Below are 25318 nucleotides of genomic sequence, written 5' to 3'. Positions count from 1 at the left end.
AATTAAGCTAATTTTTTTTGTTTTTGATTTTAAAATTTAAAAAATTAAATTAATTAATTTTCTAAAAAAATCGAATTAATATTTAAAAGCAACAAGAACTTAGCCACCACGCTACTACGTACTAGATTAGTGTAGTGTGTAGAGCAACGAAGAAGACGCAACCGTGACTGATTTTATATATATATAGCTATAAAATAATTTCATCCTCCACATTATAGAAAACAACCTAATTCTGTGATTGTTTTAGTGAGTGAACACATACATAACAAGTGCAGGTGTTGCCAATGGACAATCAGCAACATTCTGATTGTGACAAGGACATTCCAAACCCATCACATTCACACGCTAGAAAAATCCCCGAAGGAATCACATCATCGAACCAAGGTTTCTTTTTTTAATTTCCTTACGTTGCTTTCCTTTTTGTTTTTATTTTGAGGAGTGTTAGGGGTAGTAATTTTTGTGATTTGTAGTCATCAAGTAGTCATCAATAATGTTTTTAATGGTATGAGATTTCATCCAATGCTGTGAGACTCACTTTTCTTTTGCTGGTTATATGCTAGCCAAAATTTAATAAAAGTGCTGCCTTCTAAACATTTTTTTTTTCTCCTATCTTTTAATCTAGATATTTTTTTCAACCTATATTGTTATATGATTATTTGTTGTTATCTGCTAGTATTCAATTTTCTTTTAGGTATTAACATTTATCAAATATTTGAAATAAGGTGAATTCTACCCAACCCCCTCTAAAATAATATATAAGTTACCCTTCATGATGTGTCACACTTTAATTGGTTATTATCTTAACTATAGTTAGGTTATTTTGTAATTTATTATTTTAGATGGGTAATTGTATAATTTTTTAAAATATTAAAATTCTACCCCGTTAATTGAAGCACGTTCTCACGCAATCTCTTTCCCCATCATTTCTTAACGGGTCATTGAATTTTCATGGCTCGTGACTTTTTCGTTTTTCCCACCCACTTCATTTCTATCTCTTGTCCTCTCACTCAATCCCTTTTTTTGGCCATGACCCATGAATCACTCCTTACCAACATCAACATCATTAATGGTTAGTTCAGTTATTAAATTTTTTCATTAAAAAAATATATATTTATTTAATTACATGATGGAATATATATTCATATGTAAAATATAATATAATAAAATAAATCTATTCAAAATACTTAAAAGTATATTTAAAATCATGAACATATAAATATAATAATAAAATTTGTACTCTAATAAAGTAAACATATTTTTTATCATACATAAATTATTTAAAAAATAAATATATTATTAAAATTAATAATACAAATTTAAAATAATAAAATCCAATTTTTTTACTGTATTTTTTATAATATTTTTATTTTTTTAATTTACAATTTATTAGTACTTTATTATTTAATTAATGATTAAACAAATTATTTTTATAAAAAATTATTTTTTGTATTATCTTATAGAAGAGACCAATATAATAGTTTAAAAAATAACGTAAAAATAAAATTTTAAATAAAAATATTTAATATTAAAATTTTTAAATACAAAAATAATTTGTATAAATATTTAAAAGATAAATATAAATATATGCATAAAATAAATAAAACAGATAAAATGGGAGTACTCATGAGAAATAAATAATTATTTTTGTCTTCTTTATTTATTTTAAACATATATTTTATATTTATATCTTGAATATTTATACAATTTGTTTTTGTATTTAAAAATTTTAATATTAACTATTTTTTATTTAAAATATTATTTTTACATTAATTTTTAAACTGTTATATTGGTCTCTTCTTTAAGATTATACAAGAAATAATTTCTCATGAAAATAATTTGTTTAATCATTAATTAAATAATAAAATATTAATAAATTAAAAATTAAAAGAATAAAAATATTATAAAAAATACTTGTAAGAAAGTTGAATTTTATCATTTTAAATTTTTATTATTAATTTTAATAATTTATATTTTTTAAATAATTTATGTATGATAAAAGATATATTTACTTGTTTAGAGTACAAATTTTATTATTATATTTGTATATTCTTGATTTTAATTATACTTTAAGTATTCTGAACAGATTTATTTTATTATATTATATTTTACATATGAATATATATTTCATATATTATTTTAATGAAAAAATTTAATAACCGAACTAATCATTAATTATGTTGGTAAGAAGTGATCCACGACAAAAAAATATTACAAGCCATGGGAATTTAACGACTCATTAAAGAATGATGCACTGTAGAAAGAGATTGCGTGCAACTAGGGTATAATTTTAATATTTTAAGAAATTATATAATTACCCATCTAAAATAATAAATTACAAAATAACCTAACTATAGTTAAGATAATAACCAATTAAAGTGTGACACATCATGAAGGGTAACTTACATATTATTTTAGAAGGGGTTGGATAGAATTCACCTTGAAATAATGTACTCTTTGTCCCTGTATTCTAAAAATACATTAGCTAAACATAAATTAATAGTTCTGTACTTAACCAGTATTTTATTTTACCTGTGATTCATGTTTTTTAAGCCTTTTAATTTCTCGAAAATAATCAGGGCTAACAAGTTTTATTCGGGAATATCGTCCGTTACACGAAGCACTGAGAAAAGGTGATTTAGCCGAGATTGAAAAATATCTCATCAAAGACCATCCAGGATCACTTTGTGCAAAAATCACTTCTAATCACGAAACAGCACTTCACATTGCAATCATGTTTGGCCATCTAGACATCGCTAAGAGACTGGTGGAGTTGATGTCAGAAGAAGATCTTGCGTTGAAGAGCAGAAATGGCACCACCGCGCTTCACCTTGTTACTCTTCTCATTGAGGACAAAGACAAGATCATTGATGTTGCAAAGTGCATGGTTGAAAAGAACAAGAGATTAGTTACTTTAAGCGATGCACATGATTGGTTGCCGGTGACTCTGGCTCTTGACCTCGGCCACACTGAAATGGCTCGCTACCTTTACTCCCAAACCCCGTTTGAATTTTTCCAACCTCGACTTGGGAAACATGGTGTTGTGTTCCTCGTCCAATGCTACTACACCAACTTGTTTGGTAAGAGTTACACTACTATTATAAAAAATATTTTTAATGATAATTTATTTTATTTTTAGCAATAATAATTAGGTATTAGTTGTCTTATATTTGTCACTAAAAAATTTTAGCGATAATTTTTTAATTATCGATATTTTTTTAATAGCCACAAAAAATATATAATTGTCATTATAATATATAATAATAATAATAATAACAAAATATAATTATCACAAAAAAAAATACTAATAAAATAAAATATACAATAATCATTATATTATTATCACTAAAAATTTATTACTAAAAATAATTTTTATTAATGTATTAGTTGGTTTACTTACATTCTTTTTTAAATTGGAATTGAAATTTTTCGTTCTACCGTACAAAACTTAATATATTTAATTAAACTATTTAATATAATACATATATATTAATATTTAATTATTATTTTAATAGGAAAACAATTTTACATGGTAGTCCCCTTGTCATAATTAACACTGTAATATATTAAGAGAAATGTTAGAAGACCATTAAATTTATTATTTTTAGTTATTAGTTAGTTATTAATATTTAAAAATATAAGAGAAAATATGTTGTTAGATTATTAAAATAAAAAAATTAAATTAAAATAATTAAATAATAATAATTAAATGATAACTAAAAATAAAAAATTTTAATGATTCCTAACATTTTTCGTATATTAATATTGCAACTACAATTGAGATCAATAATTAAGATTGTATGATCGATCGAAATTCAAAAAAATGTTGTATCCCCTTTCAATGATGGATCGTTTGATTTATATATAAATTTACACTAATTTAATTTTGTCAGCCAATCAATAATACTATGAAAATAAAAATAATAATAAAAACTTATTTAGTATTTACTAAATATTATAATAATTAATAAATATTAAATAAAAATAAATTTTAGTTATTCTTACCTATTTTTTTTTTTGTTATCAAATATTTTAGTTGATCTATATATCCATGCATGATTATTCCATGTAAAAAGTTTAAGATAACATTATATTTATTATTTTTAATACAATGACGGGAATAGATATAGCCCTGGATTTGATCGACCGTTGTCCAAAATTAGTAGTAACTGATGGTAGAAGGGGGTTAAACTTTTTGGAGATGTTAGCAAACATGCCTTCGGAATTATTGCTAAAGAAAAACGTACCATTCTGGAAACGATGGCTAAACCCAGGTAAGTAGTATCTTATTTTTTATTTATTTTTTAATTATTTTCTTTTTCTTTATACTAAATTCGACTAAATTTTTAAAGTGATTTTTAGATTCGACTCATGTATTAATTTGATCCTGTAATTCTAATTGCACTAATTTAAACCTACAGATTGAACTCCAAAAAATATATTAGTTCCTTAATTTATTTTCGACGTGAGTCACTTCCTGTTGTAAGTTTCTCTGCTACCGTACTATATATTTCTTCCAATATCCTCTTCTCTTTCTCCACTTCTACGGCCACAAATTAGGAACACCTCTGCACAGAAAATACACACACACATTGAAAAGAAAATTTCTAGTTACAACAATATACAGTACCAAACATGTTCACTAATAACACAATTAGTCCACTAATTTGATCACTAAACATGACAATCACAGTTCATAACAACTCCCAACAATCACAGTTCATAACAACTCTCAATCAGAGAGAGAGAGAAAAAGAGAGAGAGAGAGAAAGAGAGCTACAATTTTAACGCCGTAAAGAGCTTGAACGATGAGCTGATTTCTGACGGATGTAACGGTGACATCGACACCGGAGTGTCGTAGCACATCGACGGTAATGACGGCCTCCATAGACTTTGTGCGATTAGCAATTGGAACTAAAACCTAACAATTTCAAGTTTAAACATCACATGAATAAGTTAAGGAAGTTAGTAAATATAATGCTTTATTTGGATTGTTATAATTATTTTGTTACTTTTCAAAAGGTTGAAGTCATTATTAGAAAACATCATTGGAGAGAATGGGAGTGGCGGCAGGTGCTGTGACAGTGGAAATGGAAGAAGAAGAAAAATCAAAAGAAATAGTATAGTGATAGAGGGACTTGCAGCAAGAAGTGATAGAGGGTGGAAAGAAAAGAGAGAGGAGAAGAAAATGGAGAGATGTGGAGGGTGGAAAAAGAAGAGGAAGAGAGCTAGAGATAGAGATAGGAATGAGCGAGAAAGAGGATAATGATGATCTAGGATGAGTAATGATACTATGTGGCAGTAATGGTACCACATCAGCAATCCAACTGTTGATTTACATTAAAAATAAGTTGAGAGATTAGTATGCCAGTCCGGAGTTCAATCTAAAAATTAAAATTAGTATAATTAAAATTTCAAAAGTCAAATTAATAAACAAATTGAATTTAGGAAGCCACTTTAAAAATTTAGTCTCTTAAACTCAGATACAGATATATAGTTAATTCTTCATTAATCCAAGTGTCATAAATATATTGGTGGTACATGTATTAGCACATATTTGTGACAAACTCACTATTACATAATATATATTGCAAACTAAAATGTTTCTTGAACTTAAAATATTTAAATATAGAAAAGCGTTACCAATTTAAAATTACAGATCCATGTGTTGGGTAGACTAATTTTTTGGTAATGAATTGGAGAGGTGTATTATGCATAATTGTGGAGAGTTATTGTATTTTTTATGGATATGAAGATAATTTTTTTTTAAATTAAAAACTATAAATCGAAGGCTTAGATTTGGGTAAGGGTAGAAAACTGAGGATATTTTGAATAGAGTAAAAAATTGAGCCTCAATTTTGGAAAGGGATAGAAAATTAAGAGTAAGTTTTGAGTAAAAAAACAAAAAAAGAATCAAAATTTCTCAGATCAGAGGATCCGATTTATATGTTTCAAAATTTTTTAACATTAAAGCACAAATCTAAAGATTAGATTTGTAAATTTTTTAAAAAAAAATTAAAATTGCAAATATGAGAATCAGATTTGTGATTATTCATACAAAAAAAACACATCAACTCTCCACATATATTATTTAAAAACACCACCACAATCTCAATAATAAAAATAAAAAGTGGTGTTGCGTAAGCATAGATAAATTTGCATAAATTGAGTACAAACATTTATTCGTTTGTTTTTCATTTTTAATTTCTAAAGGGGATCATTCTGAATTTTTATTTACAAATAAAATAAATATTTTAATTACTAATGTGCGCATTATTGAGTGTATCTATTTTTATTTTAATTTAAATAATTTACACGTAAATATTTTACACGTTGTATATTTCAATAAATAACATATTTAAATAATTTAAATAAAAAATCTTAGATAATTCTCTGTTTTTAAAAATAAATTAATGAGTGTATCTAACTTTACTTTGATTTGCAAACACATCAAATTAAATTAAAAGTAGAAATTCATTAACTAGATAAGTAGATATAGTTCTCAACTTCACTCTCTTACATACTGATGTGACAAACTGACAATGTGGATGGATTCTAAGCATTCTTCAATTATTACAAAGAAAGCTCCATGCAATAATATTTCAGGGAGTCAATTGCAAGTTCTCGTTGAGATACCAGGATCAGCTCAAAAAATAGATGATTTTGGGACGAATGCAAGTTCTGGTTAGTTTCTTCTTTGCCCTTAGGCAGTAATAATTTCTAGAAGATAAGAATGTAATACACTAATTAGATGAATTATTTGAGTAGAAAATGTAATTTATGAGAGTGTATAAAATAGAATCTATTTTTTATATATTAATATTGTAAATATACACAGATCTTCAATAGTATATTGTTACATTAATAAAAATACAAATTTATTACTTAATTAAATAATTATCTAAATATATGAAAATGATTAGATAACCAAAATAGATAAAAATTAATTACAACATTTAAATTTCTTTTAATTTAGAATTCTCTAAAGTTTTAAAATATTTTATCCAAATACATTCTGAATTAATAATTTTAACATTTGTTTTTCAACGTATGTGAACTTTGTTCGTTGGTAATTTGTTATGATACCTTCTTTATATAAAAGTATTCATATTTTAATCAAATCAATATAGTTTATGATTTCAAAATTTAATTTTAATTAAATCACACACCCCATGAAAATATTGATATATTGTGTACTAGAAATCTTTGGTACGGGTTGTGAAATGGATCGAGAACTTGTGAGTCGGGGCGGTCGTCAAATTATCTGATTGAAACAATAGGGGGTGGTACCTTTAAAAACACCCCGACACTCAAGTCACAATAGGTCTGAGAGGTATAAGGTGTGTAGAATGAATGACGTACTTGAGAGGGCCTCCCCTTTATATAACTAGTGGTAGTTATCTTTATCTTATCTTATCTGGCTAAAATAAGGGAGATATTTGAATTTAAATATTGGTTAGAGGATGTAGGGCCGGTTTGAGCTCGTTAGAGAGGAAAAAGGAGGGCTGACCCAGGTATCCAGGTCGGAGGCCGTTCTGGTGCGGGATCTGAGGGTCGGGTCTGTAACAGTTGTCTCCGTAGCGAGAGAGTGATGAGCAAGGTTGGTCTCATCGCTGGAGGACTTTTTGCCCGCCGTTGTGACTTTACTAGAGTTTTGGGCTGCTAAATAAAGGCCCGAGCGTGGGTAGCCGGTCTAGGGCCGTTCCAACAGGGGACTCGGGAACCAGGTCCGTGAGTGTGCTTGGTGTCATCGTTTTTCATTGTCGCGATTGTGAGAGGCTCGTGATTTGAATTCGTTTGTCAAGGTTGGGAGCCGTGAGAGTTTCCTGGCTACGGCATGTTTCAGATTGTGGTCGATTTGGGTATCTTATAATATGCCTGTTGTTCTTCCCGAAGGAAAATCTATTAGTCGAGCTTTTAAGCGTCATAATGGAATTTAATGTGAGGGGATGTTTTGATCTTTTTCTCTTTTTTTCCTTTTCTCTTTTCATTTTTTAAAAAACGCTTGGTAACTGCTTTCATTTCTTCTTCTTATTTCCCTCGCTTTTGGGTCCTTTTTTCTTTTTCTCTATCACAAACCGTTTCGCATTCTTCTATCGATTGCTTTGAATTTTCCTGGTTCATTCATGCGTCTATGCTTTGAGTTACTTTGATCTTCGGCTTACTTCAATCTTTATCAGGTTGGTATTTTCCTTATTTTATGTTCTGATTGTTTGCCTTTTTCCCTTTTGTCTGGTTTGTGTTTCTGTATTTCTTCATGTTGGGGTTGTGTTCTGTGTAGGAGTAGTGAGTTATTAGAGGGGATGAGCACCACTATTTTGGGTTTCGTTTTAGTTTGTGCTAGATAGTAGAATTGGTGTTTGCGTGATTTTTCACCATGTGGCTCTGGTGGGTTGACGGTGGTTCTCCTATCCTTTTTTAGGTATGTCTCGGCGGAGGAGTGAGCGTGTCGGGGTTCCGATGATCTCGACCGGTGGGATTCCCTCGACGTATTATTAGGTGACTTCTAACGTCTGGGGAATGCCGTCTCGGATGACGGCAGCAGATCTTCAACGGCTCCTCGACCAGGGAGCGATCTGTGGTGACGGTGATGTGGAGCATCAGTATGAGCTCGCGCTCTCCGGCGCTGACGAGAGGGTTTGTTATATAAATCCTGACTCGCCCACCGTGCTGGACTGGATGTGGGTATACGAGTCGATGTCTATGCGATTGGGGGTGGGACTTCCTTTCTTGGATTTAATTCAGGCGTTTTTAAATCGTTGTTCGATGGCGCCGTCTCAACTATGCCCAAACAACTAGGTAGCCATCCAGACCTCCAAGCTCATTTGCGAGTACTTGGAGCTCCCGGTTTCGGTTGATGTATTTTTATTCTATTTTTTGTGCACTCTATCAACCAAGGAGGTGAAGCACAAGAAAGGATATGTGTCATTCAGAGCTCAGCCTAACCGACACATATTCGGCCTGTTTGAGGACTCCTTTCATGGATTCAAGAGGGAGTATTTCACGGTGCGTCCTGCTCGGGGGCACCATCATTTTTTGTTAACCTTCGAGGGAGAGAGCCAATTCGTGAAGTATTAGAACTTTGGGGCCGGAGCATTGTATTTGACGCGGGTTACTTATGAGGGATTATCCTCGGAGAACAAGGACGTCGCTGATGTCCTTTGGTCGATTTTTGGGGAGCATCTGTTGAACCCTCGGGATGTTATAAGAGTTCTGGCGACTTGCTAGACTTGGTGTGTGGCTTTCCCTTGTCTTTTTTTTTTTGTTTTTCCTGGGTTTGTGACTTATGTTTTTTCTTTCATTTTTGAGTTTAAATGGTCGGTGGCTTGACTTCCCTAGCAAGGCTGAAGGCCGCCATTACCCAGGAGGAGGGTGGGGGATCGCCGTCGACCCTTCAGTCCTGGCCTCAAGTGGACTCTCGGACGGTTTTATAGGAGCTGGTTTCCGCCGGGGTGGGTGTTGTCACTTCGCCGGGGCCAACTGTCATTGGGATTGAGGATGAGGTTGTGGAGGTGTCACCCAAGGCGGCTAGGAAGCGGAGGAGGGTGGCGGAGGGGAGTAGTGCTAATAACGTAGAAGGTGAGGGGGTGGTGCCCTCCGTGATGGACCAAAGTTTCGACGCTCCGACCTTCATTGATCAGCACTTTCTCCCTGGTACAGAAGAGTTTTTTCATGATTGTGATGTCGCCGGTCAGGCAAAGTCGGTGTATCGCTCCCTTCTCCATTCTGTGGTGATAGTCCGAAAAGCAGAGCCGGTGCTGGCCCAAGTGGGTTTGCTGGATGGGAAGCTGCGCCAGTCCCAGGCTGATGTGGGCAAGTTAAAGAAGAACCTGGAAGCAGCGGAGACAGCTTGACTGAAGGCCGTTAAGTATGCCGAGCACGCTGGGGCCAAGCTGCTCCGTCTTTCTGAGGTAGAGACTTCACTTCTGTCCCACCTGGGGAGTGAGCATAAACGGGGCTCTGACACTGAATCCCAGGCCGCAGTTTTGCAGGCCGAGGCAGAGGCTTTGCTGGCCAAGGGGGTGTTGTTGGCAAATGTGAAGGGCGCGATTGCCGCTACTAAGGAGACGATGAAGGCCCAGGCCTTGGTTCTTTCTCCAAGCGTGGACGTATCTGTGATGGGAGTGTTCAAGACTGTTAAGGACGGCCAAATTATTGATTTACAGTAATTTCTTTTATGTAATTTTTTCTAAGTTTGGCAGGCCATTTTGTGGTTTTATGGGCCGTGTGTTTAGCCGATATCGATACTTTATTCTTTTTAAAACTTTTATAGATCGTTATCTTGGTATAGCAGTTTTTATTAGCCGTTTTTATGACTTTGTTTAATATGGTGGGGCTGTTTGAGGTTGTTTTATTGGGTCCCTTTGAGGTCTCTTGGCGGACCATTTGAGAATAGTGGGCCTTTGGCGAGCTGTGTTAGTTTTGTTTTCGTTTTAGACTGGCTGTATTCCAGAATCTCGGGATCTCGATTTCGTCTAATCGTTCAAGCTTGTAAGTTTCTTTCCCGATTACCATCTTGACTCAGTAGGGGCCCTCCCATTTGGGTGTGAGCCTCCCTTCTCTGGGAGTGGAAGGACCGATGTCTTTCCGTCATAAAATAAGGTCCCCTGGCCTGAAGTCCCGCCGTATCATGTCGCGGTTATACCTTAGGCTTATTCTCTATTTTAGGGCTAGTTCCCATAGGTAGGCTATGCTTCTGACCTCGTCTGTGAGGTCCCATTTTGCCTCTTCATTGTTTCGTCCCACAATTCTCTCGGGGATAGGGTCCACGACTTCTACCGAAATGACAACGTCTAGGCCGTATGTCAACTGGAATGGGATTTCTCCGGTCGAAGTCTGAGGGGACGTTCAGTACGACCAGAGGACGGATCCGAGCTCGTCATCCTAGAGTCCTTTGGCTTCGACAAGCCGCTTCTTGAGGCCTTTCACCATTATTTTTTTAGCCATTTCTACCTGTCAGTTTGTTTGCGGGTATTCTACTGAGCTAAACCGTTGGGAGATGTCAAGTCCATCCAAAAATTCTTTGAATCACTTGTCCACGAATTGGGTTTCGTTGTACGAGATCACGACCTCAGAGATACCGAATCGGGTTATGACATGTCACCAGAGGAACTTTTGGCTTTGGCTGGCCGTGATGGAGGCTAGAGGCTCGGCTTCGACCCACTTAGTGTAGTAGTTGATGGCGACGACGACATATCGGAGCTGCCCGGGAGCCGTGGGGAAGGGACCTACAAGGTTGATTCCCCAGGTTCTGAAAGGCCGATCTGCCACTATGATACTCAGTTGATGCGGGGTGACCTGATGAAAGTCGGAGTAGATTTGGCATTTTTCACAACTTTTGACTAGTTGGAGGGAGTCTTTGATAATTGAATGCCAAAAGTATCCTACTCGGATAAACTTTTGAGCTAGGGTTTTCCTCCTACATAGTGGCCACAACATCCCTCATGGATTTCATGGAGTATGTAGTTCGTGTCGCCGGTTTCTACATATTTGAGGAGGGGTTGTGAGAGTCCGCGCCTATATAGCTGCCCCACTATTGTGGTGTTGTTCGCGGCTTTTTGTTTTAAGCGCTTTACTTCCTTAGGGGTCCTCGGATAAGGTCCCATTTGTTAGGTATTAGAGGAGTGGAGAGGTCTAAGAGTGCTGGTTCGTGATATGGAGGTCGACCGAGGTTGGGACCAAGACGGCCGGTGTTCTGATGACCTCTTGGACTAGCGATCGGTTACCCAGGTAGGGTTTGGTGCTTGCTAGTTTTGAGAGTAAGTCAGCCCTCGTGTTCTGTTCCCTGGGAATATTTTGGACGGTTACATCGTCAAATTCGGCCGTCAATTCTTTTACCTTGGCTAGGTATTGTTGTAGTAGAGGGTCTCGTGTTTGGTAGACTTCCACCACTCTTGCACCAACTTCTTTGGCTAACGTCAGTACGACTAGGAGGGCTTCGTATTCGACTTAGTTGTTGGATATCGAGAATTCGTATTGGATGGACTATTCGATGATGATTCCATTCTTGTTTTCCAATATTATTCCTGCTCCTCCTAAGCTGGTGTTCGATGAGCAGTCCACATTGGGGTTCTAAAAACACTTTTTCAAAGTGTTGGAAGGCTTCCTCACACTCAGATTCCCACTTAAAATTGATTCTCTTTTTCATGAGTTTGAAGAAAATGATGACTTTTTGGACCGAGGCTCTAAGGAAGTGGAAAAGGGTGGCAAGTTGACTGGTCAGTCTTTGCACATCCTTGAGATTTGTCGAGCTTCTCATCTCAAGATGGCCTTGCATTTTTTCGGGTTGGCCTCTACCCCCCGTTGAGTAATCATGAAGCCTAGGAATTTCCCAGCTTCCATTTCGAAAGCGCACTTAGTTGGATTAAGCCGCATTCGGTTTCCTTAAGGTGTCTAGTACAATCTCGAGGTCGTTGATAAGCTCCCCACCGGTTTGGGTTTTGGCGAGCATGTCATCAATGTAGACCTCTAGCTTGGTCCCAGAGAGGTCTCCAAAGATTTTGGTGACTAGCCTCTAGTAGGTTGCTCCGGCATTCTTCAACCCAAATGGCATGACCGTGTAGCAGTATGTGCCATCTTACGAAGGCGATGTTTTCCTGGTCCGGTCAGTGCATGGTTATTTGATTGTACTCGGAGTAGGCATTCCTGAAATTGAGGTATTCATAACCCAACACAGTGTTGACTAGTCCGTCAATCTTCGGAAGGGGAAAGATGTTTTTAGGACAAGCTCTATTTAAGTCTGTGTAATCCACGCACATTTGCCACTTTCCGTTTGCCTTTGCTTTTTTTACTAGTACGACGTTGGCCAGCCAGGTCATGTAAGCGAGTTCCCGGATGAAGCTTACTTCGAGCAGGGACTTGACTTGTTTCCTGACTTTGGATGCTCGGTCAGGTGACATTTTCCTTCTTCTTTGAGTAACCGATTTGGCCTTTGGGTCTACGGCCAGTCGGTGGGATATTAGATTGGGGTCTATGCCTGGCATGTTGGTCGGGGTGAATGCGAACAAGTCCCTGTTCCGCTTTAGGAGCTCAATCAGATTGCCCTTCAGGTCGTAGGGCAGATTCTTGTTAATGAACATATATTTCTATTTGGTCTGTCCTATCTGCAATTTTTCTATATCCCCTTCTGGTTCTGTTCGGGCTGATCGTCTTGGCGTGCATAGAGGTCAGCAAAAAAGATGCCGGCCGCGTCTCGAGATCTTTTATGGAGGGCTAGGCTGGTATTGTCGCATTCTACCGTGACTTTTTCGTCTCCTTGTATTGTTCCGATGGTGCCGTTATCGCCCTGGAACTTCTTGATGAGGAACTTGGTACAGATGACGATGGATAGGTCGTTGATCGTCTTCCTCCTGAGGATGATGTTATAGGCGGTGGAGTCTTTGAGAACCATGAACTCGGAGAAGATAGTTTTCCTCTGGCTTCCGGTTCCAATGGTTAGTGGTAGCACTATGGAACCGTTCTTTTTGAGGATGTTGTCTCCGACTCTGGTAACTCCGTTGTGGTGGGTTTGTAGATTTTTGTTACGCAGACCCAGCTTGTCGAAGGCTCATTTGAAGAGGATATTAGAATTTGCTCTGGTATTGACCAGTATTCTTTTCACGAGTCCAGTTCTGACTTTCGCCGAGATTACAAATGGAGAGTCTTCCGCATGTGCCGTGTTGGCAGTCATCGGGGAAAGATGTGATTGCTTCTGCAATCGGGGAGGTTGGTAGCTGATTTTTTACGGCTAAGATTTTGAGATCTTTTTTTAACGTTGATTTTGACTTTTCTGGCGCGTCCTTTTCGGTGATGATGTTCACAATTATGGTGGGGTCAGTTTTTGGGCTTTCTTGGGGCGCTTGTCGTACCCTCCTCGGGTTGCGCCCCTAGCCTTCTGGCGATCTTTCTCTTTTAGTTCTTCTAAGTTCTCGGATGATCTTGGCAAACTCTGAGAGTTTGCTGTCGCGGATGGCCTACTCAAGGACATTTTTCAGGTCGAAGCAGTCTTGGGTTTTGTGCACGTATCCTCGATGGTAGTCGCAGTATAAGCTCTTGTTGCTGTCAGTTCGTTCCTTAAGTTGTCGGGCATTCAGGAGAACGCAACAATCTGCTATTTGGAGATATATTTCCATAATGGGAGCGGGAAAGGGGTGTAATTCATGAATTTCCCTACCCGAGGTGGTTGGGGCGGAGCAGTGGGTTTGGGGTGTTCTTTCGGTGGTGGGTTATTACGAGGCGCTATGTTATCGTACTATCATTTATTGGCGGCTACGACTTGGCTTACCTCTTCGTCGTTTATGTATTCCTTTACGATGGTTTGATTTTTGTGCATAGTGCAGACTGGGTTGGTGGTGAGGTGTCTCCGAAAGTCTTCATTTGTGAGGTCGTTGGTCAGACACAAACTGCGACCGAGTCTATAAGTTCGTCGACCGTCAGGCATTCATCGTTAAACCTGTCGAGGTACTTTCTTGTGGGCTCATCTTGCTTTTGGGTGATTCTGAGTAAGTTGATGGGATTCTTGACTATGGTGATCCTGGTGGTGAACTGGGCCATGAACTTTCTAGAGATATCGTGGAAGCTAGCTGTGGAGCCGTTAGGGAGGGCACTAAACCATTTGATTGCAGGGCCAGTTAAGATTACTAGGAAGGCCCTGCATCGGACCGCGTCGGCGGCTCCTTCCAGGTTCATCTTGGCCTCGAAGTTCGTCAAATGCTCCAGGAGGTCTTTGGTCCCGTCGTATTTTATATCAGTGGGCTTGTCGAAGCCATTTGGAAGTTTGGTTTTGAAGATTTTCTCTGTGAATGGGGTGGCTCCCATTATCACGTGCTCGCTCTGTGCCCGTTTGGCCTCTCGGTGGTGTCTTCGGTCATCCTTGTCATGTCGGCGTTCCGGGTTCCAAAAAACGCTGCAGTTTCGTCTTTTGTTGTATCTTCGCTCAGGAAACCTGTTGTTCCTGGTTTCGCGGCGAGATCGGGTCCTCGAGGTCACCTGGCTTGCGTGCTCGGGTTGGTATTGCTCTTTGGATGTGACTCGACCTTTGAGGTTTTGCACTTTGAGACATTGTTCTTGGATTATTTGGACCACCTTTTCTCCGAGGCCGTCGGGTGCTCGTACTTCAGTGGGAGGATGGTTGTCTTCGTTTGGTTCTTGCATTGCTGGGCTGGGGTCAGTGGGCGGTGTACAGGGCTTGGTATCCTGTCGTGGGTGGGAGGAACGTTGTTCTAGGGTTCCGGAGTTGGGCTCCGTGTGCGTGAGTCGTGGTGGTGACTGGAGGATTGCTCTTCGGGATTCTCCGTCATGCCGCCATGGTTTGGCAGTCCCCACAAACAGCGCTAATGTATTAGAAGTCTCTGGTATGGGTTATGAGATAGATCGGGGACTTGTGAGTCGGGGTGGTCGCCGGATTATCTGATTGGAGCAATGTGGGTGGTACCTATAAAGGCACTCCCACTCTTAAGTCAAAATATGTCCGAGAGGTATAAGATGTGCAGAATGAATAACGTATCTAAGGAGGCTTCTAGCTCCCCTTTATATAGTTAGTGGTAGTTATCTTTATCTTATCTTATCTAACTAAGATAAGGAAGGTATTTAAATTTGATATTAGTTAGAGGATGTGGAGTCGGTTTGAGCCCGTTAGAGAGGAAAAAGAGGTGTAGGAGGGGGGTGGGGGGGAGGGGGCGGACTCAGGTATCGGATTGGAAGCTGTTTCAGTATGGGATTCGAGGGTCGAATCGTAACACAGTAAATTTCATATAATACCAACACTTTTTTATTAAATAACACATGAGTTATTCCTCTTATTTAATATATATATATATATATATATATATATATATATATATATATATATATATATATTAAAACATGATATTTGGTAGATAATAAATTTTATTAGTTGACAAAAAATAAAAAATTGTTAAAATAATATTACTCTTATTTATCTCCTTTATTTTGTTCGGTGGTGCTCTTGGACTAGGCCTATTGCATCAATCGGTCAGGCGTATCTTGCATTTAATAGGTATGGAAGTTCTACTACTACTCCTTAATTCCCTCTTGCGGCTGCTACTATTTTATACTAACAGTTTTCAATGAATCAATGAATCTCAAAGTAAATTAAAGTGCTATAGAACACCACAAAATTTAGGTCTGATTAGTTTTTATTTTTATTTTTAGTTTTTTTTTCTTCGTACAAGATTTATTTTCTTACACTGTATATATGTATGAATTAGTAAAAGAAAAGAATGACGTTATTAAAATATGAATAGTAATATCCATTTCATGATTATTATTATTAAGCTAGTAGTTGGAATGATATATAGTTTATTTGTGAATGGACTGTAGGAATCAAAAAGGGAAAAGCAGTTGAAAATGATAAGGAGTTTCCTCTACAAGCTGCGTTTAGTGCAATTTATAAGTTAAACGAAAGAGAGATTACAGCGGGTAGAATACGTGAAGCGATTCTTAAAGCAGCAAAACGAGGAAATCCTGAATTCATAGTGGAAGCAATAAGGATCCATTATCCTTTCTTGTGGAACACAAACGATGAGAATGGAAGGAACATATTCTTTTTGGCTGTTGAATTTCGCCAAGCAGCAGTTCTAAATCTCATCCATGGCCTTGCTATGAAGCATGTATTTGCAAACATGAGAGACAAAGGTGCCAACTGTTTGCTACACATGGCAGGCTTGCCTCCTCCATCATCACATCTTAATCGTATCTCTGGTGCACTTTTACAAATGCAAAGAGAAATGCAATGGTTTAAGGTAGGTTTGCTATCTCTTTCAAGGCCAATACAATTCTCTTTCAAAGATACTAACTTCCTGTTAATAATTTTCGAATCATGCTAAAGAAATAATAAGAAAAAGTTATCTTATTTAACTTATTATATTTAAAATTATTTACTTATTTTAATAAGGGGTAAGTATTGTTTTGGTTCCTAAAATTTAGGGTTGAAATCAAATTCGTCCCCAATCTTATTTTTTATTTAAAATCATCCCAAACGTTTTATTTCGTATTAAAATCGTCCTTTTAACTTTTTACAGACAAAAATACCCTCCATCACCATCAGCAGCTATACTACCACCACCATCACCTCCCTTACTTCCACCAAATATTAATAATAAGATTTAAGAAAACTAACAATAACACATTATTCAAATTCAGAAACAACATCAAATTCAATAACAAAATCAACACACAACAACAATAAAATAAAAAAATAACAAATCAAAATCAAAATTAGAAACAAAAACAGAAGTAGAAACAGACACAGAAGCAGAAGAAATAGAAGCAGAAGCTCAAGCAGAAGCCAAAACAGAAAGCAAAAGCAGAAGCAGAAACGAAGAGGTGCAGCGACGAGGCGGTGAGATCGGTAACAACGATGGCAGTCGCGGAGCGCGACGGCGAGATTTCTCCCTGGCTCGCGTCTCCTTTCTCCCTCGCGAGCTCTGATTCCCGATAGCGACGACGGCTCCAAACTTCATCCGGTATCGTCCCCCTCCCTCCTTCCCCTTCCCCTTCCCCTTTTCCTTTTTTTCCTAGCGTTCTTTTCTTTTTAAAAAAATTATAATTTTTTTATTGAAGTAGAAGTAATTTAGTAGTAAAATTAAAAATTCTATTAAAAAGAACGATTTTAATACGAAATGAATCGTTTATGACAATTTTAAATAAAAAATAACGTTGGGGACGAATTTAATTTTGATCTTAAACTTTAGGAACCGAAACAATACTTACCCCTTTTATTAATAATTAAATAATACAAAATAAAAAAATAAATATATTAAAGGTAATAAAAATATTAAATTGATTTAAATAAATATTTAAAAATACATAAAAATTTAGAACAAAAATTTTTTCAATTGTCAAAAAAAAAAGAATAATTCATTACAGAAAAATTCCTTGACGTAAAATTTTTAAATTTTAAGGATCAAAATTTTTATTTTCTTAATCATGCTTTTAAAATAATCAAATTTGATTTCTAAATTACTTTTTTAGAAAATATATATTTAATATTTAATTATCTTTGTTATTTTTTTATTTTTTTTAATTTATTTGTCATTATTAGAAGTTGTTGTTATCAATTATATGAACCATCAAGTTTCCAATATAATTTTAATAGTTTATCCTATTCTTATTTATTAAATGTTTAATGAAATTCAGTGGTCTAAATAAATAAGCATTATAATTAATAAATAGAGGTAAAAGTAAAAATATTATGAAAAAAAATCAACTCATGCATATGCAGGAAGTGGAGAGTATCATACCACATATGAAGAAGGAATATTTGAACAGGGAGAATAAGACACCTAGAGATTTATTCACAGAAAACCATAGGGAATTGTTAAAACAAGGTGAGAAATGGACCAAAGCAAATGCAGGATCTTGTAGTGTTGTAGCAGCTCTTGTAGCCACCATTACATTTGCTGCTGCTTTCACGGTTCCTGGTGGCAATGACCAAAACAAGGGTTATCCAATTTTCTTACATAAAAGCTTATTTGTGTTATTTATGATATCAAATGCAACATCACTTTTCAGTTCCACAACTTCTCTTCTCATATTCCTGGCACTCCTCAATTCTCGCTATGCCGAGGATGATTTTCTCAAGTCATTGCCTTCAAAAATGATCATAGGGCTTTCCACTATGCTCTTTTCTCTAGCCAACATGATGCTGGCATTTTGTGCAGCACTTTTTCTAACGCTTAAAAGCCAAGCATGGATTGTTATTCCTGTAACTTTTCTTGGTTGTGTTCCAGTTATTTTTTACATTTGGTTGCAGTTTCCATTGCTTATTGAGATTATCATGTCAACTTATGGACCAGGAATTTTTAATAGAAATGTTAAGCGTTGGCCCTGATTGATGGAGTACAGTTACTTTCATTATGTAATAATAATAAGCACAGATTTGTGGTGGCAACAAATCAAATTAAGTGCATATATACTCAGTGTACTATATTGGAATTTTGTGTTCTTATTTATTCGTGGGAAGTGTAATGATTGATACTCGTTATTAATTTGAATGTGATTATTAATTTGTTTGGTTGTTCTAAATATTATTCAATGCTAGACTCACATAAAAAGTAAGAAGAGTACAAAGTATAATCATTAGTGGCGGATGATTTTCAACCAAAACTATCAAATTCTCATGAAATAAAATCGGTCGCTAATTAAATTGGTCACTAAATAGTGACCAAATTTTTCCATTGCTGATAACGACTCGACCTTTTTAGTGGTTAAATTAGTCGTTGATCTTAATTTTTTAATTACCTGTTTCTTTTATTAAATTTTATATCTATTTCTTAAACTTTGATTTTTATATATAATTATAGATGAGTTTGGAAAACTTCAAATTAATATGATGATCAAACATTATTAAAATAGTAATTAAAAATTATTAAATTGATTTATGCTTCAAAATTATTTAATTAATAATTTCTATATTACTTGCAGATTTTGGTCATTGGACTTTAAGCAATGAAAAGCCCAAAATATTGACAAAACAATCAGTATTTAGTACAAAAATGTTTTAATAATTATGGCTGAATTATTCATATGTTAATTGGGCCAAGAAATCAATATGAAGTTCAATTAATCCTTGCTACAAGACCAACAAGGCTTAGTCCAAAAAATTGAAAAAAAAAAGGAAAGAATAGTGCATGCTTTCCACGAATACCCTACCCCCTCTTTGATGGAATTCAAATTTGATTAAATGGATTTAATGCATGCATTAGTAATAGAAAAAAGAAAATGCAATTGATTTGATTGCATTACTTGATTCCACATGTTACAAGACATGGGGGAAGGGAAGTGATAATGAGCTCATTTTAATTTCTTTTTTTTACTTTCATTGAAAGTTTTTCACTTTTTTCTCTCTTCTTTTTCTAGTTTTGGTCACTTCACTAACAGTGAAGAAGCTTAAAGATGCAAGCTATCAGAGGTAGAAGAGAAGCTATGTGCAAGCAAGAGGCTAAGGTGATGATGGCCCTTGCAAAAAGAAGATCAACAGTATGGTGTGGCTAAGATCCTTGTCACAAAAGGTAAGATGTGGTGAGAAAGTCTCAAGATCTCCATACCTAGAAATGGAAGCAATCCATTTCGGTCAGAGAAGAAGATCCCAGTGGTATGGCTCGTTTCTACTTTTTGATCATCCATCACAGAAGGTAGCTACTGTAGCTACGTGGAGGAAGAGGCAGAAGTGGAGCAGATGGAGCTATCAAGAATCAAGCGTTCATCAAGAGTCAAAAATCCTTCTTGAGGACTAAGTCAAGATGGAAAGCTCAGATTGATGAAGCTTGAAGAGATGGGATGAAGAAGAGGTAATTGCATGTTAGTTTTTGCATTCGGTTCCTCTCTCCTCTCTCTGGCCGAACCGAATTTGATGATTGAAGAAGAAGAAGTTGGCTCAGTTCAACCGTTTCAACCTTGGAGGCTTCCCCTTCTATAATAAGGGTGAACAGTCAAGGCTTGAAACAAGGAGAGTAAGCACAGAGTTCTCATAGCTACCCAAGCTAACAGAAGTTCTTCAACTTCAATGTTTTCTATTTTGTATTTTCTTTAAATTTTGTCTATCTTGAGTCTCATAGAAAAAAAAGGCAAACAGTGTGAGGTTTGTAAGAAAAAGCCAGTGAGCGAAAAAAGACAGAGTGTACAAAATTAAAGGAAAAGCCATAGATGTCCTAAAGGTCCTTTGTACATCTGTGTTGTATATCATAATTTTGTGGGAATCCCCTTACAAATTGGGTTAGCACTTAGCAGTTGAAAGCTTGGTAGGTGACTAAGTGAAGTTTAGGATTGGGGATAGATTCTGAAGTTGTCCCGGATAGGAAGGGTAGTTCCTAGGGAGAATTAGTATTTGTAATCTGTATGATTATAGTGAAATTCCATCATTGTTGTGACGGAGACTGAATGTAGGCTGCATTGCACTTAGCAGCTGAACCAGGATACTTCTTGGTGTGATTCTCTCTTTCTCTTCTACTCCATTTCTGATTTTGTTGCATAGAAGACAAAATTGCAAAATATATCTTGACTGGTTACAAGACAAAAAGAAAATGTCTCTTGACTAATTATGAGACAAAAAAAAGAAAAATCTCCTGAAGTTATTTCAAAGAGTAAAAAGTAACACTCAACAAAAAGGGGCTAAGATTCAACCCTCCTTTCTCTTAGCAACTAATTACCATCAATTATAATTCAACAAAATATAAAAATAATTAAACAGAGATATCATGAAGCTGCACATATACATATACATGATTGTAATGGTTTTGTGTGTGGGGGTTTAATTGCAATTGCTATAACAATTACATATACATGATTGTAATTGTTAAAAGAAGATGTACATATACATCATCGTAAGTGCAATTATCGAGTCCATTATCACTAATACAGTAATAATTATTAAAAAAATTTAAAAATTATCAAAATCTATTATTTTTTACATCAATTAGTTATTAATATTTAAAAATATAAAATAAAATATTTTGTTGAAGTAATAAAATAAAAAATTAAATTAATAACAAAATGATAGCAAAAAACTAAATTATGATGACACTCTCACAATTCTCAACTATTATTACCAAAGATTACAGACCTTACATACAAAAACACATTGCAAGTGAATTATCGAGTGAGCCAGTGCTTATTAGCATTCCTATTAAAGATGCTTGGCCCGAAGGTCGACACTGTGATCTCCACAAAAAGAGGAAACTGCAACCAAATGAAGGAAGCAATTGGAACACAAGCAAGAAAACTTAAAGGTATAACAATCCATGCTTTCCCGTGAAGCATAACAAAGAGCGCCGCAGAAAATGCTACCAACATGGATGCCATGGAGATAAATAAAGTCAGAAGGCCTGTGATAAGCTTCAAAGGTAATGCCTTGAGAAAATCATCTTCAGCATAACGGGAAGTGAGAATGCCTAAGAACATGATTATCGAAGTTGAAGAAGAAAAGAGCGATATTGCATCAGATAATACAAACACCACAAATGCCTTTTTCTTTGAGAAAATAGGGTAACCTGTGGTCTGGTCATTACCACCTGGAACCGTAAATGCGGCAGCAAAAACCACCGTGGCTACAAGAGCTGCTACAAGACTAAAATAAGTGGCTGTTCCTTTCATCCATTTCTCACCTTGTTTCCCCAAATCCTTGTGTTCTTCCGTGAACAATTGTCGAGCAGTTTTTTTGTCATTGTTTAAAGATTCCTTCCTTGAAGCTGGTGTGATACTCTCCACTTCCTTGAACCACTGTAATTCCCTTTGCATTTGTAAAGCGGCACCAGAGATATCATGAAGCTGTGCGCTCGGAGCTAACACTCCTGCCATGTGAAGCAGAGTGTTGCCATTCCTGTCCGTCATTTCAGCAAGTGCATTTTTCCAAACCATACCGTGAATAAGATCAAAAACACTGGCTTGGCGATATTCAACACCCACAAATATAGCATTTCTCGGATTTTCACCTGCCCAGAAAACGTGTGGGTGTTTCTTTATCACTTCCTTGATAAACTCTGGGATCCCCATTTTGGCGGCTTGAATTAGTGCCAGACGTGCTCGACTTTTTTCAAGCTCTTCTTTTCTTAATTCGGATAGTTGTTCACATGCAATCTGTAGAAGCTCACGAGACTGCTTGTAGGTCACGTTTGATTCATCAACTTTGTATATATTTCGTCTTCCTATCGTTAAGAATGAAGAGAGAAGCCAGTTCGCCACCCAACAAAAAATTAATGAGTTTGAAAAGGTTAATTAATCAATCAATATATATGGTAATATACTCACTTCTCAAGATCCATCTTTCCCAGCATGTGAGTTGACGCCCACTAGGGAATGCAGAAGGTACACTTGCCAAAGCTTCCAAAAATGTTGACCCGCTATCCCCTGCTGTTACTGCTAACTTTGGGTAATTACGCAGTAACTTTAGAGCCTCATCTGATTAAAAATTATGCTTGGATTGAGGTATATGAATTGTTAATAGAAATCCTGTAAGCAGAAAATTTCATGTATCTATACAGTGATTACCTAATAATATCTGAGAGGAAAAACACATGCTGAGAACATTAACCCCATTGATTCCCTTTTCAGGTGCTAATTCTTCCGCTGGAATTTCGCGAAAAAGGTAGGCAGCAGTTTCCTTGTTACCAACGCTAAGAGCACGTGTGAGAGGAATCCAATGATCGTTTGAAGGAATTGTAAGCAATTCCCTGTTGCGTTGGACAAGGCATTGTGCCACTCTGACGTCTCTACCGTAAGTAGCTTCATGAAGAGCCGTGAAGCCATGATTGTCTGTCAGTTTAACATCCTCCGTTGACATTAACGGCAACAACCTCTCCAGGATGTGGTGGTGCCCGAATAGAGCTGCCACGTGAAGAGGTCTCTTCCCCTCGTGCGAAATTTTTGCCTTCACTGCTTCCGCCGGTTGCGGATGGTTCTGAATAAATTTCAGAGTTGCATCCCAATTACCAGTGCGCAATGCCGCATATAATGGTGCATACCGTGGATCGTAGTCCTCCACCACTTCCTATTGGAATACAAAATATACATTAAAAATGAGTTAAACAATACAGGTATTTATATACAAGTACATAGTGATGGATTATGCTCATTGATTTTAGTGTGCACATAAGCAATTTTGTATATGGCTTCTTACCAACTAATCAACATACAGGAATTTTCCTTTATTCTGAATTTTTATGTTTAGCCTAGTTCTTCTTTCTTTGCCTATGTTTAGACTGAAATGAAATGCCCTTTCTTCGACAGAGTTTTCAGTTCTTCAATTAATTCTCTTCTCAGCATGTGCTTCTAAGGCACAAACAAGCTCATGCTCAATAGCAGCGACTATAAATTATTCAAATTTAGCGGATAAAAAATTACAGATTGTATCTGATCCCCAAATAATTTCATCTTCTTTAGTTTATAATTTCACATATTTTAGCAGAGAAATCTTCAACAGAATCAGCACTAAACAATTTTGGCTAATTCTCTCTTGCCTTTTTTGTTGGTACTAAACTAAACTTTTAAAGCAAATGTGAAATACTCAAAATTTATTATCTTTTGTACCTTTTAAATCAAAAGTTGACTATTTAGCCTTTCTTGTTAAATTATACAGCAAGCATTAACAGTTTTTTTTTTAAGAAATTTCATATTCATATAAAACCTCTTTTCAAAGTTTGAAGTTTAACGAGTTTGACCTTTGTTCCATAATGATGCTGCAATTTTTCCCAAGCTTCCTTGGCTGTAGTAGCATCCTTAATGCAGGGGAAAATTTCATCTGAAAGTACAGATTGGATGATGAAGAGAGCCTTTGCATCTTTAGAGTAATTTTCTCTCAAAGTTTGTTGTTTCGCCGTGCTCAATTGTGCGTTTGCTGCTGGAACTTCAAAACCATTCTCCACAATTTCCCATAAGTCACTTAGCACTAGGAAGCGTTTCATTTTAATTGCCCAGAAATCATAGCTGTCGCCGGAAAAGTTTGGTGCAGCAGGTAAGGAAAGACTAGTGCAAGTCATGATCAACTTGAAGAAATTATCAATGGCTGATCTGCTACCAAAGGATGATATTCTGCCACAATAAAATAGAAAATGCTAGAGAAAAAAAGAGAATATAAAGAAAACATATGGAGTCCAAAAATCAGAACAAGAACTTGTTGTCAATCAATACCTGGTAGTAAGAAAGCACTGTGTTTCAGGTCTGGTCAACGCTGAGAGATCTTGAATAGAGTGGTACTGTATCCAGAATTGTTAATTCATTCACCAATCACCACTCCCCAGTCCATAAAACTTGCCACTTTTAATATGGGCCGTTGCGCTGTCATGTTGTGCTCGCATGTGAAAAGCTATATATTTTTCATTTTTTTATCGTACCATACTCGCAGGTCAACTTTCTATAATCAACTGTTGTTGGTCCACTGTTTATAGCCGTGCAGATTTAATATAAAATATTTGAATGGTCGATTTTCTATTTGGTAAGGTGGTGATGTGATATGAAGTTTGGGTGGCGCTACGGTGCATAAACTGGTTGTTTTTTAACGGGGAAGGGGCATTACTGTAAATTAACTTTGAACCTGCAACTGCAAGTCTCTACCTTCTCCTTCCTCTTGGCTCACTCACATCTGACTTAATTTGGTGTTAAGAATATATTTGTATTGTTGTGGTATTTCTTTCAGATATAGGCACTTAACAGGAGATGTATACTTTGTATGGTTGATCCTATGATATGAGTGCTAAACAAGGAGTATTCTATTTATACATATGGTTAGTCCTGAATGTTTGCTTGATTCCGTTATGATTTATACAGCAAATTATATGTCTGTTATGCTTTTATAAAAAATCTATTTCTGCAATATGAAAATGTTGTT

General features: G+C 36.0%; 2 protein-coding genes and 1 long non-coding RNA gene across 3 annotated transcripts; 1 reads left to right on the top strand and 2 right to left on the bottom strand.

Moving 5' to 3' along the window:
- Window positions 1-225: 225 nt before the first annotated feature.
- LOC112711572 (uncharacterized) lies at window positions 226-18936 on the top strand. Its single transcript, XM_029289194.2, has 7 exons — window positions 226-384; window positions 2577-3077; window positions 4122-4271; window positions 6604-6681; window positions 15953-15994; window positions 16318-16739; window positions 18221-18936. The coding sequence occupies exons 1-7, from the start codon at window positions 285-287 to the stop codon at window positions 18827-18829; spliced, it is 1902 nt and encodes a 633-aa protein (XP_029145027.2). The 5' UTR covers window positions 226-284; the 3' UTR covers window positions 18830-18936.
- On the bottom strand, window positions 4420-5311 carry LOC114924480 (uncharacterized). The gene is made up of 2 exons (XR_003811818.2): window positions 4778-5311; window positions 4420-4565 (listed from the first exon to the last, which is right to left on the bottom strand). It is a non-coding gene; the product is annotated as an uncharacterized lncRNA (long non-coding RNA).
- A 2568-nt stretch (window positions 18937-21504) lies between the features above and the next one.
- LOC112711570 (uncharacterized) lies at window positions 21505-24765 on the bottom strand. Its single transcript, XM_025764254.3, has 5 exons — window positions 24622-24765; window positions 24153-24522; window positions 22984-23482; window positions 22744-22893; window positions 21505-22640 (listed from the first exon to the last, which is right to left on the bottom strand). Exons 2-5 carry the CDS (start codon window positions 24468-24470, stop codon window positions 21589-21591), a joined length of 2019 nt encoding a protein of 672 aa, XP_025620039.1. The 5' UTR covers window positions 24471-24522; window positions 24622-24765; the 3' UTR covers window positions 21505-21588.
- Window positions 24766-25318: the final 553 nt, after the last annotated feature.

This window comes from Arachis hypogaea, chromosome 9, assembly GCF_003086295.3.
Source record: "Arachis hypogaea cultivar Tifrunner chromosome 9, arahy.Tifrunner.gnm2.J5K5, whole genome shotgun sequence".
In the NCBI taxonomy this organism is placed as follows: Eukaryota; Viridiplantae; Streptophyta; class Magnoliopsida; order Fabales; family Fabaceae; genus Arachis; species Arachis hypogaea.
The sequence above is the reverse complement of the archived record's forward strand: the minus strand, read 5'-3'. Positions and strand labels throughout refer to the sequence as shown.

Excerpts from the sequence above, each read along its gene's own strand:
- LOC112711572 (XM_029289194.2), top strand. The coding sequence starts at position 285 with ATGGACAATCAGCAACATTCTGATTGTGACAAGGACATTCCAAACCCA. Across the intron at positions 385-2,576 it reads AATCACATCATCGAACCAAG|GGCTAACAAGTTTTATTCGG; the intron begins GTTTCTTTTTTT and ends GAAAATAATCAG. Across the intron at positions 6,682-15,952 it reads TGGGACGAATGCAAGTTCTG|GCCTATTGCATCAATCGGTC; the intron begins GTTAGTTTCTTC and ends CTCTTGGACTAG.
- LOC112711570 (XM_025764254.3), bottom strand. The coding sequence starts at position 24,470 with ATGACTTGCACTAGTCTTTCCTTACCTGCTGCACCAAACTTTTCCGGC. Across the intron at positions 23,483-24,152 it reads AGCATCATTATGGAACAAAG|GAAGTGGTGGAGGACTACGA; the intron begins GTCAAACTCGTT and ends GTATTCCAATAG. Across the intron at positions 22,894-22,983 it reads TTCCTCTCAGATATTATTAG|ATGAGGCTCTAAAGTTACTG; the intron begins GTAATCACTGTA and ends ATTTTTAATCAG.